The following is a 17,033-nucleotide window of genomic DNA, read 5'->3' on the forward strand; positions in this document are numbered from 1 at the left end:
TGTGTCCATGATAGCATCTGATGCCTGTTCTTGGCTGACAATAGAGGAACCTACTGTAATGTGATCTCCTGGCTTTGTACATCATGGTTTGATGTTGCGTGAGATGTTTTTTTTTTCTTTGCTCATCACTGTTGTAAACAATGATTATATGAGTTACTATTGACTTCCTGTCAACTCAGATCAGTCTGGCCGTTATTCTCTGACCTCTCTTATCAACAAGGCGTTTTCACCTACAGAACTGGTACAAACTCAAAGACCGCTCAGTGTGAAAATTAAAGGAGGTTTCAGGAATGAAATGAATGAAATGAATGAAGGAAATTTCCATGATTTGAAGCATTGTGCTGCTGCAGCATGATAGGTTGTCTATTTGTTCCTAATAAAGCTGACAGTGAGAGGATATTTATCACACAGAAAGATCAGTCAATATTTTATTTCTCTAGTTTAAAGCTGTCTTAAAGGGAGAAAATACATAGAGAAAAAAGATAAATGACTGAAATATAAATCCACATGAAGTAGCACAGTAATAAAGTTAAATTATATTACAATCAATGTCAGTGTAAACTGTACATATAATAATTTGTTTGTGTATAATAACATTTATAATATAATAATATAATATAATATATATAATATGATGTAATATAATAACATTTTTTGTGTCTTTCTGTAACTGCAGGCATAAACAATACACCGATAACACTTTTCAGGATAAACACTGGCGTAAAACGCTGACTAAAAAGGATCTCGTGTTAAAAATATCCGGGTGTTAGATGATATCTGGATGATTCCGTGATTTGAGAACTATATGTGATCCAGTAATATGTCATTTACAAATATGTGCAACCATAAAAAACATTTTAAATACAGGTTAAAATATTTCTCACAACCATAAATGTACCTTAATAAATAAAATGCACCATATTTACTACACTTACAAAACACTACACACAAGTACTTAAAGCTTTATTTAAAAAAAAAAAAAACCTGCATTTATATTTACGTGAACACATTTAACATCTCATACTATGAATCTTTCCTTTCCATGACTCATGACTCCAGAGCTCCACATCCTTTACTCAAGTGCTCATAGCACTGAGTCTGCTCTTCTGATAGTGCTAAACCATATTTTTTTAGCTACTGACTCTGGAGATTCTGTGGTTCTAGTTTTACTGGCTTTATCTGCAGCATTTGATACGGTTGACCACTCTACACTTATCGCTAGATTAGAGTCATGGGTGGGACTATCAGGCACAGTTTTAAAATGGTTTCAGTCATACCTATCAAACAGAAGGTATATAGTTAAACTGGGTAACTTTTCCTCCTCCTCTGCCCCGCTGTCGTGTGGTCTTCCTCAAGGTTCAATTCTGGCACCTTCCCTGTTTTCCCTGTACATGTTACCACTGGGCTCCATTCTGAGGAAATACGGAGTGTCATTTCACTTTCACGCGGACGATACCCAAATCTATTTACCTTTTAAGAAAAATGACCCCTCATCCATTACATCCCTTTTATTGTGCTTAGATGAAGTTAAAGCTTGGCTAGCACAAAACTTTCTGTTTTTAAATGAAGATAAAACTGAGGTGATAGTGTTCGGCCCCACAGAAAGTGCAAAGGTCACCAAAACTGGTACGGAATCTGGTACGGAACCAAAGCAGGTACGGAATCTGGGTGTTCTCTTAGACGAGTCCTTAAAATTTGATAAACAAGTTTCCGCTGTCATTGGATCGAGTTTTTATCAGCTACGCATTTTATCAAAAATTAGGCACTTTTTAACTGATAAAACCTTAGAGATGGCAGTACATGCTCTAATCACATCTCGTTTAGACTACTGTAACTCTCTATACTGTGGTGTTGACAAAAATCAAATTAACCGTTTACAATTGGTTCAAAATGCTGCTGCCAGATTTCTCTTAAAAAAGCGCAAAAGCGATCACATTACCCCTCTTCTGAGGACTCTTCACTGGTTGCCTATTGATTACAGAATTCGTTTTAAAATACTTTTATTTGTCTTTAAGGCCCTGCATAATCAAGCTCCTATTTATTTATCTGAGTTATTACATCCGTACTCTCCTTCCAGAAGGCTAAGATCAGGCAACCAGAACCTCCTCTCTGTTCCCGTTTCTAGACTCAAGCGTAGAGGGGATCGAGCTTTCTCAGTAATTGGGCCACAGCTTTGGAATGATTTGCCAATAGAATTAAGATTAGCACCCTCTCTGTCCATCTTTAAGTCCCTTTTAAAAACGTATCTCTTTTCCTCGGCATTTCTATAGTTTTCCTTTTCATTCTCTTCTTACTGTTTCTAATTGTTCTATTATTGCTTGTTTTAGTGCTTTAGTGTGTATCTTTGCATTGTTTAATTCTATTTCGCTTTTTATTACTTCTCCTGTCTTAATATAATTTTTTTTTTTTTTTTTTAATCTTTCTATGTATTTTTTTTTATTTTATTTATTAACTCCTGTTATTTTACAGCACTTTGGTCAGTCCTGTGGCTATTTTAAATGTGCTTTATAAATAAAGTGAACTGAACTGAACTCAACCCTTTTACTTAGACATATTCACCCCTAGGAAACTTTTGTATATTCCATAAGATCACTCTTTAACAGGAAGTTGTGTCATCTGACTCGGGAAAGGTTTCTGTGGTAGTGACTGATGAGGTCATTTGGAAAGTAGAATCAATGAGTTAATCAAGAAATGATTAACAGTAAATGATTCTTTTTGAGTAATAACAGTGTACGGCACTTCGCGAGAATGACCTTATGGCTTAAGCATGTTTTCATATTTTGTAGTTAAACACGTTTGGTATGTTTGCTAATGCTGTGCAAAAAATAAATAATTAAATAAATAAAATTTAAAAAAAAAAAAAAAAAAAAAATATTGTGCAAAAGAAATAATTCTCAATTATTTAATGCTTTTTTTTTTAAATACATGCTTTTTAGATTATATATATAATTTCTAAGCAAATGGCTAAACAGCACACAAATCGTAGCATTTGAAGAACCTGTTCTTTCCTTTCACCTTTAGAAGATCAGTCTGCTTTCTTGCCCACTAAGTTCCTTCACATCCTCCATGCTCAGGTTGTTTCCTCTCAACCTGTAACAACAAAAACACACAAACACACACACACACACATACACACTTCTCCGTTAACTCCAGTACATCCGCTGCTAGACGTCTTCAATCTCTCTGTCACTAAGCTTCGTATAAAAACAACTGAAATACCCGAATCAAATACAGATATCGATTCAGAATCGATCTTTGTGTATGGTATAAGGATTAAATCGGCTCTTACCACACTTCCTTGACAGTAGCGCTCACTTTCAAAGCCTCAATTAGACTCTCTACACCATCCCTTCTAATGCAGTTTTGGTTCAGCCTGAGAGGAGTAAAAATAAGTATGAAAGAAGGATTAAAGAAAAATAAAGATGATTTTTTTTAACTTGTATCAACTCACCAGAGCTCCTCAAGTGTTGTGCTTCTCTTAACAAGTTCTGCCAAGGCACGTGCTCCTTCGCTGCCGACACCGTTATCCGCCAGACTACGGATAAATTCACAGAAAACAGAAGCAGTGACATTACTACTGTACATTATTTACAAGGATTCTAAACATTCAGGGTTGTCTTTTATTTATATATATATATATATATATACATACATATATATTCAAGATTCAAGATTTTTATTTGTCACATACACAATTATATAGGGTATACTGTATATAACCAGCAGTGAAATGTGAGTCAGGTCCACTCCATGGACATTGCACTTATTAGAAAAACACAACAATGAAAGAATGAGATAAAAGTAAACAATGAAAATATAAGAATAAAATATAAAAAATATGTATACTGTAGAATGGAAAATAATGTGCATGAAAGTAAACTGTAGTTATAAATATAAGATACACAGGGAAGTACAAGAGGCAATGTGCATATGTGTAATGAGTCTGTCTGTGTGTTGCCCTGTTTCTGTCTGCTGTCTTGCCCTGCTGTCAATTGTTTGCTCCGCCGACTCATTTGTTACTATGGACACTAATTGAACTCCATCTCTCCCTCAGGTGTGTTGTCTTAGTCACTGATTGTCTCTGCTTGGTGATTGGTTCCTGTTTGTTATATCTACTCTGTTTGTTCACTTCCCTGGTGTTGGTCGTTGTTGACTGTTTGTGTCTATGTTCCTGTTTCCTGTTTGCTCAGTGTTCTGCCCTGTTTTGCCTGCCCGCCCATCTGTTTGCCTGTTTCTTGTTTTGGGTTAATAAAAGACTGAACTGCATTTGGATCCTCACTCGCCTTTGCCTCACCGCGACAGTATGTGCATTATACTGTAGTCTTAAATATTAAGATACACAGGAGTGTGCAAGAGGCAAATGTGCAAACAGGTTGAATATTATATATATATATATATATATATATATATATATATATATATATATAATATAAGGAATACAGGATCTTAGACAAAGGCTCGTACTGTACAAGGGCCCGTATTCATGAAAATTCTTAGTGTAAAGTAAAATTCTTAAAATGTTTCCCCTTAAAATGAAAGAGAAGATCTGAGTAAAGATAAATGAGGATTACGAGTTTCTTTAGCAGAGGAGAAAATGGCTGAAATGTGAAGAGGGAGAAGAAATGTATTGTATATAATATTTAATAATGATAGTGAGTTAACAAGATGATACAGATTAGATCGTGTAGGGATTGTTTTTGGACCAATCAAATTAGAGATAACATCTCTGAAACAGCGCAGAAATTATATATGTAACCGAAACACACACACATAATTTCGCACTGGCATTTAGAGATAAGCTAGCATCTCCGAAACAGATCTGAAATTATATAATTTTGCTCTATGACATTTCTGCTACAAGGTGGGGGACACCCTGGACACCCTGGTGCCAACTCATTACAAGCCATGACCACACGCACGCACACACACACACACACACACACACACACACACATACACACACACACACACACACAAACCCTAGCAGTGCAAGGAAAAGATATAAAAGTATAGTATCACATACACAAAATGAGTATTGAGTATACTGATGAGCAATATGAGTTCATGAAGGTTCAAGGAAACTGATTTACCTGAAGCAGTAATAACAGTGTAAATCACTTGAACGATTTCTTGTTATAAGCATGTTGTATTCCTCCCTGATATTTGAGTAGACAAGTGATTCATACCCTTTTTCTCAGAGGCCAAAATATGGAGTTTGCTCCTGTTTTATTGTGTTTATGTTCAATACCGAACGTCTTTGTCTCAGTACACAGTGGCGTTAATACGAAGTTCGTATGACTATGTTCAAAGCAATGATACGGATGTTTGTATCTTCAGAGTAAATGTTGATATCGAACCCATTTCTGCTCTCCGAGACGCTCCGAGTGTTTGTTCATCTAAAAAAGCAGCTCAAATTTATCTTCAAAAATAAAAATTCAGTGTAAGGTTTTCAACAGGGGAAAAACACGTCTCTCTCACACATGTCTCTTTCACACTGAAAGCCAACCAGCAGGTGGTTTCCTGATGGAACGTGAGCTCAGGTTACTGTCTGTGTGGAGTTTCACCCATTCTCATAATTTCCTCTGGATTTTCCGGTTTTCTCCAACCTCACAAAAAAACATTCCGGTAGATGAATTAACTTCCCTAAATTTCCCGAGAATGAGTCTTTCCTTAAAATTCCCTAAAACAAGTGTGTGTGCATGGTTCCCTGAGATGGACTGCATCCCATCCAGGGTACTGTATTTTCCTGTTTATTAAGTATTTGTTAATTAATTTCCCTTAACTGTGTACGAAAGCTCACTCGCACCTTAACCATATCAGCGTCGTGTTCTCCTTCAGTGCGTCCGCTAAAGCCTCAGCTCCTCTGTCTCCAATCTTATTTCCCCACAACCTGGAGGACAAAAAAAACGAAACAAAACAAAAACTGCATTGGAAATTTTGGAATATAACGTAATAAAGTTTCTATTGTGATTTATATCGATGACTTCTGTATCTTAATGGTTATAATATTATGTTACGTTTCATAAACGAGTAAACAATGGAATCTGGAATCGAGGTAGTTCCTGTTGTCAGCTTCATTTAAGTCAGTGAGACAAAAATATTACCTTATATGTGGCAAAGCAGAAATTCCTAAAGTTTTTTTTTTTTTTTGACAAAAGCATTACCTTTCATCGTTACCTCTGAGTGTTATAAAGAGCTGACACTGGAGACTCCTTAAAAACATGTTAATAAACATCTTACGGAAATTTCAGCATATGATCAATTATGCATTAGTTAGTTCTTATCTAAGGGGGCACGGTGGCTTCGTGGTTAGCACGTTCGCCTCACACCTCCAGGGTTGGGGGTCCGATTCCCGCCTCCGCCTTGTGTGTGTGGAGTTTGCATGTTCTCCCCATGCCTCGGGGGTTTCCTCCGGGTACTCCGGTTTCCTCCCCCGGTCCAAAGACATGCATGGCAGGTTGATTGGCATCTCTGTAAAATTGTCCGTAGTGTGTGATTGTGTGAGTGAATGAGAGTGTGTGTGTTCCCTGCGATGGGTTGGCACTCCGTCCAGGGTGTATCCTGCCTTGATGCCCGATGATGCCTGAGATAGGCACAGGCTCCCCGTGACCCGAGGTAGTTCGGATAAGCGATAGTGAGTGAGTGAGTGAGTAGTTCTTATCTACTCAACCGATTAGTCGAACAGACGTACAAGAATGCCTATATGTGCTATAATTGTACAAGGAGGTTTCCGTGTGTGTGTGTGTGTGTGTGTGTGTGTATTCACTCAGCTTGAAATTTCTACTTCTTAGTTAAATTTCACGAATATAACTTCTGACTTAAAAAAGCTTGTAAGATGAAAACAAAAAGTCAGAAAGGATCAGCTGATTTCTCCAGAAGCAACTTCAACAGGATCTTTAAATCGAAGTGAGCTAGCTGACATTTTAATAACGACTGAGGCTTCTTTAAAGGTGCCCTGCCACACGTATTTCATTACTTTTGTGGTAATGTCTGAAGTTTACTGAAGTTTGTGGACTCAGTAACATTTGTTTGTGGAAATAATGCCTTGGTTACCTTGTTTCAAGCCATTCTAGTGTGGTATAGAAAGCCTGCAGGAAGACCGATCAGATCGATTTGCGCCAGTTCTCATGAATATTCAAATGAGCTATGCTGCTTGGCTTCGATTGGCTAACCGCTAGGATATGAGATCATGACTATTCATTCACCCAGCGCAATAAGTAGCCTAGAATGTTCATTTTAGAACTCAGCTCCCAGGGTAGGGTTGTATACTACTAACCTTATTGCGATCCACTATTCCATTGTATTCCCTGTATTTCACTGTAAAAAAATGAAAAATTTAGATGTGACCAGTCACTAGAAAATTTTGAGTTGTGAATTGTGCCATTTAGTGCTTTCAGACAATATAATGATGTGTGTCTTTAATCATTTCTGTGCATGGCTGCATATTTGTAATGTCGAAATACACAATAATATGTTTTACATTTTAAAAGGTCAATTAAAATAAATCATGGTCATTTTCTAAAGTATGGGTTTAGAAGTTTCATGGGTGTTAATCGCTTCATTTTTGTTGGAACGCAGCGAAGACGCATTGGATGAGAAACCAAACTGTGTATTGGTCCAGTAAACTGCAATTACAAGAACTGCACCGATACAGATGTCATATCATATCATAGCAATCCATCAATAAAAGCACACACACCTTGTACTCTCTGATGTTCGCTCTGCTCGGCGTCCCTGCGGATTGAAAAACGCCATGAATCCATGCAGACTCAGTTCAGGGGAGGAGCCGAAACATGACGCAGCTTGTCGCCGCTTCAAATGCGTTTTTAAAGGGGAGTGAAGCGATCAAAAAATAATTAATCAAATAATTTTTTAGGGGGGCTGGGCAGAAAAAGGGCCTAGTGACACCCCTGGCCTAGGCTAGAGGAAATTTGTTTACAATCACCTTGAATTGCGACAGAATGGCTTCTTCACAAGCCCGTTGACGTTCAGCCATCCTTGCTGTATAGGAAACTCACTGAGCTTCACGAATTCTGGGGGCGCGGTCTCAAGTGGGAGAGCTCATGAATAGTAATGAGCTCAGTCACTCTGATGTCAGAGTGACCAGCTTTTCCAACTGACCTGATTTCTCTCCTTATTTCTTTTAAGTGGCTAGAACTGACCGGGGAGGTAGCAGTTCGTTTTCAAATTCACGACACAACACAAACACATATGGACCTAACACATATCAAAAAATACAAGTAAAAACGGTTTTGTGTGGAAGGGAACCTTTAAGATCTATTTTCTACAGCGGAGCAAAAAAAAAAACGGACTGTGATGTGTACGAACTGTCTATTTTTTGATATTGATTTCTTTGTTTGTCGTTGTATAATAACTGTATACAAGCAAAATCGCACTCGCAACCAAAAATCTGAACGAATCTCGCGACTGCCGGGATTAGCTTCATCACTCGCACTTGCTCAATGTGCATACGACAAAAAAATCTCACCCAAGATATTTCAGTGACGTGTTGCACCTCAGCCCTTCTGCTAGCTGCTCAGCCCCCTGCGATGTGATCTTATTGTTTCCCAGTCTGTAAAGCATGAGACATTATAAACAGGATTACAGGAGATTATCATCTTAGATTAAATAAATTCCACAGATCAATTTACAACAAAGATCCTACCACATTTATTTAGAGTGTTTCTTTTTCTTTTATATTTCTTTAAATAGGATACTGACCATCTCTCCAAAATAAATACCTATAAAGTATGACGTTTCTTTATCTAGTTAACCTTTTACTATTGAAGTTCATTTAAGGATTTCTGTGCTTTGGTTTTTTCCTTTTTTTGTTTTTTGTTTTTTTTTTTAGATTTTTTTTAAGCGAAAAATCATTTATTCTTCATTATATTTATTTCATACCCACTTTCATGTGGTTTACATAGTTTTTAAAAAACATCTAATGCTGGGGCCGATAAAGGTTCAGCCATGAGCTGATGCTAAATGTATAACTTCTGACTTATACATCAGAAGTTATACCATGTCGCCACGTCGGCAACCCGTGACGGCTCTGGAGCCGCAAGTGGCTCTTTCATCCCTCTGCTGCGGCTCCCTGTAGATTTGGAAAATAAATATTTAATTTAAATTTATTTTATTTTAGTTAGTTAGTTTTTTAAAAAATGTAATACTAAATTATAAAATTATGATGCTCTTGTAACATTAAAATAAACCGTGTTTAATTTGTTTGATCCAGCGTCTTTTTTGTTAAGGTTAGTTCAAACTCACTCACTCACTCATCTTCTACCGCTTATCCGAACTACCTCGGGTCACGGGGAGCCTGTGCCTATCTCAGGCGTCATCGGGCATCAAGGCAGGATACACCCTGGACGGAGTGCCAACCCATCGCAGGGCACACACACATACACACACTCTCATTCACTCACGCAATCACACACTACGTACAATTTTCCAGAGATGCCAATCAACCTACCATGCATGTCTTTGGACCGGGGGAGGAAACCGGAGTACCCGGCGGAAACCCCCGAGGCACGGGGAGAACATGCAAACTCCACACACACAAGGCGGAGGCGGGAATCGAACCCCCAACCCTGGAGTAAATATTTTATTTTGGATGAAAATATTTTAATTTTAGAAGTAAAATTTCGTTTACTCGGTAGCAGTTCATTGATTTCATAAATGCAACACACTACAGTTTTTTCTATACTTTCCATAAAGGTAAAAAAACGATATATGCAGTGTTATCTTTTAGAAGTCAAATGGGTTTTGTGGCTCCCTGTTTTTTTTTTTTTTTTCTGTGGGAAACAGGTCCAAATGGCTCTTTGAGTGTTTAAGGTTGCAGACCCCCGGGCTAGTTTACTGTATGCTTAGTGTATATATTTCCGAGTTGCCTAGCAACAATGCCATCTTTAGTTCAGTTAATAAATTTATTCACTGGTTATAAAACACATACTAAGAATCTTTTTTATTTTTATTCAAGTCTTTATATCAAGTCTGTATGTACTTTAGATTTTTATGGATGAAATGTTGGTTCATTTCTAAAATAATACCTTAATGCAAGGAAGTTATTCTTTGCCTTAAGCAGCTGAGCAAAATACTTCGTGCAGTCGTCTGTTAGATTGTTGTTGAACAGCCTGTGCAAATAAATGTTTATTAAAAAATCCATTTCATCTTGTGTTTTAAGACAGTGTGAATTGAAAACTGAAATATTTTACAAACTCACGCTACTTTCTTGAAGCATTCGCATTGCACTCCCTTCTCAACAAGTTTGCGTATTCCTTCATCTGATATGTTGTTGTTCCTCAAGCTGGCAAGATGATAAGAAATAGAAAATATCTGTGTTTGTTTGATTAAACGAATGTCTTGAATAATATTATGGACGTATAGAAAAAACGGTTCCTCTCTTTCAAATTTCTAACATGGAAAATTCAGTATCTCCCCTAATGAGACAAACTAAAGAACCATTTAAGGTGACTGTAAGGTTTGAAATAATGCTTAGACTTATACTTGAGCATTAAAGGTGAGGTGCACAATGTTTGAAAGCCAATGTTGACATTTGAAATCACCAAAATAAACACGCCCCAAACCCAAATGGGTGTCACCCCTGTTTTGATAGCTCCGCCCCACACATACAGTACATACGTAACCCAGGCAAATATTATACCGGAACCTGCTGGGGCGGCTGGCCGAGGGGATATTTTTATCAGTAAATGAACACAATGAGTAATACTATGGTAATACAAATGTGTTTTTGTAGTACTGTGTGTTGTACCGTGAAAGGTTTCTCTCCTTTTCACGCGAAAGACGTTCAGTTCTCTCCAGCGCTGGAAAGCTGATCCTATATTAACACGTGTCCTACTTCTTGCCTTATCGTAGCCTTTTTTTCGATTTTCGTTTTTATCCTCCATGTCAATGATTCAATCGCTTTCTGCTAACGTCAGACATTCGCACTGAACACTCTCTCCGCCGCATATTGAGAAGACACGCCCCTTTCTGCTCATTGGCTACACGTCTGTTTTGTTTGTCAGCCCGACCGAAACATTTCTCAAACATCGTGCACCCCACCTTTAATAATCTGGGTTATATAAAGATTCCAATTAAAATTCTTACACTCTTATTTAATTCTTACACTCTTCAGAAGAAAAGGTTCCCCCTAGCACCCTAAAGAGTTTATAAATTTGTATTAGAATTCTAGATTTTAATTAAAACCCTGTATGGAGAGTAAAGAAAAGGTTTATAAAAAATCTTAGAAAGCTATAATCTACAAAATCTACAGCCCCAAAAGATTTCTCAGTTTAACACATTGTGGGACAACTAAAAGTTCCCCTTTCAGAAGCTAAGTACTATCTAAATACGATTCAGGAACCATTTTTTCCCCGAATGTTTACTGTAGGAAGGCACAAAAATAATTGAATGACGTCATAAATAAACCCAATTACATTCAGCTTAATATTTGTCAATGATTTTGCGTTCTTACTAGAGGGAGTGACAGATATGAAGACATGGCAGGAGTTGTTCCAATCCCACATCCCCTACTGAATTGAAGTCCAGCTGTATTCCGACAGGATTCTGCAGGTACCTGAGTACGAAAGCCAGAGCAGTGCATTCCACAGGCCCAATATTACAGTATATTAACTTGAAGTGCTCGACTTCTAGCTTGGCCACTGCATCCTTAGCGATCTCACTTTCCTGCATCTCGTAGATGCATTTAATGAGCCAAACGAAACTCGGCATGGCATGCATGCTCTTCTTTTCACTCTTCACCGGCGGCGGAATTGATTTAAAATGTTTTTGTAACCCCTTGGACAAACACTTCATGACTTGCTTGTATTTTTTCTCGAGCAATGCAGCCGGACAGGATTGTATGATCAGATTCCGATGGCGCTGGGACAGAAGTCCTGCAACAAACTCTGAGGTGATCCGTTGGTTTGGGATCTCTGCTACACAGTCATCAGCTACAGGCTTCAAGCAATGTGCAAAACAGATTTTGTGATTAAAATGCGCTGTCTGCTTGCAGTGAGACTGGAAGAGGTTTAGGATGACAGAGCAGTTGTCATTGTTGTTAAGAACAATATAGAGAGCAGCAAAAAAGCACTGCATTGTAATATGCAGGAACTCAAAATGTTTGTAGTCAGCATAGTCTGAGAAATCCTTGCAGTGTATAAGAAATCCTAGACCAAGGTCTTGGTGTGTGATACTACATTTCTGCAAGTCTGGCTCTGTGAATAAGTAACAGGAAGTCTTTAAGCCCTCCAGTGCCAACTGTCCTAGTCTTCTCACCATCTCTTGATGTTCCTGTAACCATCCTTTTCCCAAAGTCCTATATTGCTGTGGCACTCGCTTCTGAATGAAATGCTTCAGAACCATGAGGTACACGTCAGTGACCGTCTGAGGGATGCCCTCCCCACATCCGAGCAACTCTTTGTAACACTTTGATATAATCCAGCAGAAGACAGGAATATGGCAGAGACCGAGTAGGGCTGTGTTAGCCTTGAGGGCTTCTACAACCCGAGTAGCTATGTTGGCATCATTGTGGTGTTTCCTTACAAAGTGGTCAATTCCCACAGGAGAGAAACCCTTGGCCAGGACTTCCTTGCAGAGATACTGCTTCAAAGATGGACTCACTGCATGGGGCCTGCTAGTTACCACCTTCTTCACACCTTTCATTAAGGTACCCTGAAACAAGTTGAAAAGCAGAATGTGTATTGGTGCTGGCTGTGTGGGGCAGCAATGTCGCTCTTCATCTGTGAAGCTCTGCCTAAACTCATCAAGCCCATCAAAGGTGAAAAGGACTAGTTGAGGGTGATCAAGAATGAACTGGAAAATTTTATCTTGTCCCCGGTCTGGCCAGCAGCAGTGCTGGAACAAGAGCTCTTTTAAGGAGAGTATCTTTTTCTCAGCATTCAGTTTACGACAACTGAAAGGGAACAGCATGAGTATGTCTGTCAACAAGGTACCTTCGGCCCACAGCAGATGGAGCCTCTGCAGCAAGGTACTCTTTCCAGTACCTGCTTCACCAGAAACAAGTATGGTATCTGCTTCCTCATTAATAGTGCCATGCAGACCCACCACATCCTGTAGCCTCAGAGCTGTAACCTCTCTCTCTCTTTGCACCGCTTCAAGAATGCCATCGGTATAGATATTATCTAAGGAAAATCTTCCTGTTCCACCATATGTGCTGAGCAAGCGTGACTGAGAGTCGACAGAGCTGCGAAGCTTCTTCTTGTAGTCGATGCATTCTGGTGTAGAGAGTGGTGAGAAATCACGAATCAACAACAAAGTAAATACTGCTTGGCTGTCAATTTATATTACAAAGGTGTCAAAAAGCCAGAATAGCTTTGATTTTGCACTACATTTACAGCATTTAGCAGACGCCCTTATCCAGAGCGACATTTTTATACAACTGAGCAGTTGAGGGTTAAGGGCCTTGCTCAGGGGCCCAGCAGTGGGAGCTTGGTGGACGTAGGAATCGAACTCGCAACCTTCCGATTGGTAGCCCAACACCTTAACCACTAGGCTACCTCATACTCTCGCTGAGTCTACAAGTTTCAGTCTACAGTTTCATAAAAGGTTAGTTGAATTTTTCATTCATTCATTCATCTACCGCTTATCCGAACTACCTCGGGTCACGGGGAGCCTGTGCCTATTTCAGGCGTCATCGGGCATCCAGGCAGGATACACCCTGGACGGAGTGCCAACCCATTGCAGGGCACACACACACTATCATTCACTCACACAATCACACACTACAGACAATTTTCCAGAGATGCCAATCAACCTACCATGCATGTCTTTGGACCGGGGGAGGAAACCGGAGTACCCGGAGGAAACCCCAGAGGCACAGGGAGAACATGCAAACTCCACACACACAAGGCGGAGGCGGGAATCGAACCCCCAACCCTGGAGGTGTGAGGCGAACGTGCTAACCACTTAGCCACCGTGACCCCCAGTTGAATTTTTAAGATTCTCTAATTTATTAATGACATCGGTTGTCATAAATGCCTGCAAAACACTGAGTGAATGCTGAAAATGCTCACTAGACAAACACTGTAGTTCAATAATTCCCTTTTGCAGGGAAAATGAATCTTTATAGATTTTTTTAAATTGAGGCAGTGCCAATGTTGGTAATTCAAAACTAAATAACAGTGTTGTTTTTTCAGTTTGGAAGGTGTGTAACAACAGGCAAGTAAGTACAGAAGTACGTATAATGAAGCAAGCAGCACAAACAAGAATAACAAGTGAAAACCACATGTATTACATACCAGTCGAGAGTTGCCTTTCCTCTTTCACACATTGTGGCTTACTGTCTATGTGCTCTAAATACTGAAGTAAAGTCTTGGCAGCGCCCTCCCCCCTGAACCTCACTTGGTCTAACAGCTTCCTAACCTTAACAGGAAACACAAAGGAAATGGATCAGATAATAGTTCTGACAATAAAATATCATAGATCACAGACATCCACACAGAGGACTGGTTGACTCTGTGCAGGTATCGCTTACCTTCTGTGAGAGCGTATACACAGGTAACAGCACTTCATCACAGTCTTGGGAAGTAAAGCAACCGGCTTCCATCAGTGCATCCAACGCACCGTCGACATGGTCCCGAATCTTTTTTACCAATGCTGGTCTGTCAACCAACAAAGCCTCACTGGCGCTTGTGGGAGTCTTCTTGATATCCCCTGTCTTTAAATGACCTTTCCCCAAGCAAAGTCCGGCTTTCTGGGCCTCAGGTAAGACTTGATCAAAAGCTGCCAGCAACAGACTGCAGGCCTGCTCTCCTTTGGTGTACACTAAATCCAGAAGGTCTCTGGTTTTGGAGCAGAGGGGCTTAGTGAGACCCTGAACATTGTGGTAGTCTTCCCAAATGAGTACTTCCCAGGACAGCAGCAGGTCAATTACACAATCCAAAGGTTCTGCAGTGAAACCACAGCACAGTGCTCCCAACAGTTCTGTTCTCTGCCTTAGCACCAGCTGCTTTGCACACATGATTCAGCTTCTCATGTAGCATATGCTGCTTTCTGAAGTATGGGGTATTTTCTAGGAATGCACAATAAACCTTCTGATGGAATGACTCAATAAAATTCATTGCAGCTTTCTATGACGATCAGTTGACGATCGTAGTAACAACATCGCACAACCCTATCTCCTTATTTGACACAGATATACAAAGTATAGGAGGCCTTCAAATTAAGGTTCAAGACAAAGATTTAGACATGTATTATCAGCTTAAAGATGATTCCTCAGCTCCATGTGATAACTAGGAAGTAAGCCACTATGTCCATAACTGCAAGAAGTAACTGCCTACATGAGATGGCAAATGGAAAAGGTATCCTCAGAAATGTACTTAGATTACGATGGTCCAAAAGAACTCAATTACCACAAATAAAGCATAACACAGCTTCTACTTGTCCATGACAAGGGCTAATTTATAAGAGAATCATGTCCAATTCATCAAGAAATAACATAGAAAATAAGTCTTCCTTTTGACTGATGATGAAAAAAGTTTTGTTGTTCCAAAAGAAAATAAAAAACTAAATACTAAATCACTAAATCACATATTTTAAATTACTCTCTCTCTCTCTCTCTCTCTCTCTCTCTCTCTCTCTCTCTCTCTCTTTTGTTCTCTTTCTCTCTCTCTCTCTCTCTCTCTCTATCCTTTTCTTCTTTCTCTCTCTCTCTCTCTCTCTTTCTCTCTCTCTCTCTCTGTCAGTCTCACCCTTCCTGTCTCTCTCTCTCTCTCTCTCTCTCTCTCTCTCTCTCTCTCTCTCCTTTTCCCTCTCTCCCCTTGTCTGTCTCACCCTTCCTCTCTCTCTCTCTCTCTCTCTCTCTTTTGTTCTCTCTCTCTCTCTCTCTCTCTCTCTCTCTCTCTCTCTCTCTTTTGTTCTCTCTCTCTCTCTCTCTCCTTTTCTTCTTTCTCTCTTTCTCTCTCTCTCTCTCTCTGTCAGTCTCACACTTCCTCTCTCTCTCTCTCTCTCTCTCTCTCTCTCTCTCTCTCTCTCTCTCTCTCTCTCTCTCCTTTTCTTCTTTCTCTCTCTCTCTCTCTCTCTCTCTCTCTCTCTCTCTCTCTCTCTCTCTGTCAGTCAGTCTCACCCTTCCTCCCTCTCTCTCTCTCTCCCTCCTATTTTCTCTCTCTCTCTCTCTCTCTCTCTCTCTCTCTCTCTCTCTCTCTCTCGCTCTCTCCCTGCGTCTCTCTCTCTCTCTCTCTCTCTCTCTCTCTCTCTCTCTCTCTCACGAGCTATAGTGTATTTATATATTTATTATTAATAAATAAATAAAAAAAACAAAAATATTATTATATATAAAAATATATTATAAATAAAAATATCCCAAATTAATAAATAATAACAGATCCCATATTGTCTGCAATATATAACCCAATATATCAACACAAACCGTTAATTTCTCTTCCGATCATGAAACATACATATATATATATATGTATGTTTGATGATGTTAGTATGAGACATGATGAGAGTATATGTATGTTTGATATATATATATATATATATATATATATATATATATATATATATATATATATATATATATATATATATTTATTACGTGTACTAACTGTCCATACATCGCTAACATCGCTATCTAACCCTTATGAACGCTCTAATCAGGAATCTTTCACACGTTATAGAGTTTAAAAGTGAAATACCTGCTCACAAAGGGCTTTATCCGGAGTTGACTTTCTCCACAATATAGTAAACTCTTCCTTTTGTGAACTCTTCCTCATTCCACGTCATGTCAATTTCACAAACGTGTTAAATTCTATTATTCCTTACACAGTTACACGGATAGACTTTACTGCAGTCTCATATAATCTGAAAGTGAAACTAGAAGTTATCAATAGAACAGGAAATGAGAAGACTGTGCTCAGAAAAGTCTACAGTATGTATTCAGTTAGTTCAATATTTTTAATGTTTATTTTTTACATCTTTTGTTTTTCTGTATGCTTTTTTTTCTACACAATTTAATTTGATCAAGGCTTTTCCGTTTAGTTTGTTTATTTGTTTGTTAGAGGAAGCCTTAT

General features: G+C 38.9%; 1 protein-coding gene across 6 annotated transcripts; it reads right to left on the minus strand.

The window, feature by feature from the left end:
• Positions 1 to 455: 455 nt before the first annotated feature.
• On the minus strand, positions 456 to 16,809 carry nod2 (nucleotide-binding oligomerization domain containing 2). Of its 6 annotated transcripts, none has more exons than XM_060859519.1 (12): positions 16,659 to 16,790; positions 14,495 to 15,031; positions 14,259 to 14,382; positions 11,474 to 13,235; positions 10,220 to 10,303; positions 10,047 to 10,130; positions 8,489 to 8,572; positions 5,807 to 5,890; positions 3,452 to 3,535; positions 3,290 to 3,373; positions 3,016 to 3,090; positions 456 to 1,412 (listed from the first exon to the last, which is right to left on the minus strand). In XM_060859519.1, exons 2-11 carry the CDS (start codon positions 14,978 to 14,980, stop codon positions 3,018 to 3,020), a joined length of 2,949 nt encoding a protein of 982 aa, XP_060715502.1. In that variant the 5' UTR covers positions 14,981 to 15,031; positions 16,659 to 16,790; the 3' UTR covers positions 456 to 1,412; positions 3,016 to 3,017. The 6 variants fall into 6 exon arrangements, 5 of the variants coding, with proteins under 5 accessions (XP_060715502.1, XP_060715500.1, XP_060715504.1 ...); XM_060859517.1 differs by having other exon boundaries at positions 14,495 to 15,295; positions 16,659 to 16,774; XM_060859521.1 differs by having other exon boundaries at positions 14,495 to 14,801; positions 16,659 to 16,771.
• Between the last annotated feature and the right edge of the window lie 224 nt (positions 16,810 to 17,033).

The sequence above is a fragment of the Tachysurus vachellii genome, chromosome 23 (genome assembly GCF_030014155.1).
Source record: "Tachysurus vachellii isolate PV-2020 chromosome 23, HZAU_Pvac_v1, whole genome shotgun sequence".
NCBI lineage: Eukaryota > Metazoa > Chordata > Actinopteri > Siluriformes > Bagridae > Tachysurus > Tachysurus vachellii.

Excerpts from the sequence above, each read along its gene's own strand:
- nod2 (XM_060859519.1), bottom strand. The coding sequence starts at position 14,980 with ATGTGTGCAAAGCAGCTGGTGCTAAGGCAGAGAACAGAACTGTTGGGA. Across the intron at positions 3,536-5,806 it reads ACGACGCTGATATGGTTAAG|TCTGGCGGATAACGGTGTCG; the intron begins GTGCGAGTGAGC and ends ATTTATCCGTAG. Across the intron at positions 3,374-3,451 it reads ACAACACTTGAGGAGCTCTG|GCTGAACCAAAACTGCATTA; the intron begins GTGAGTTGATAC and ends TACTCCTCTCAG.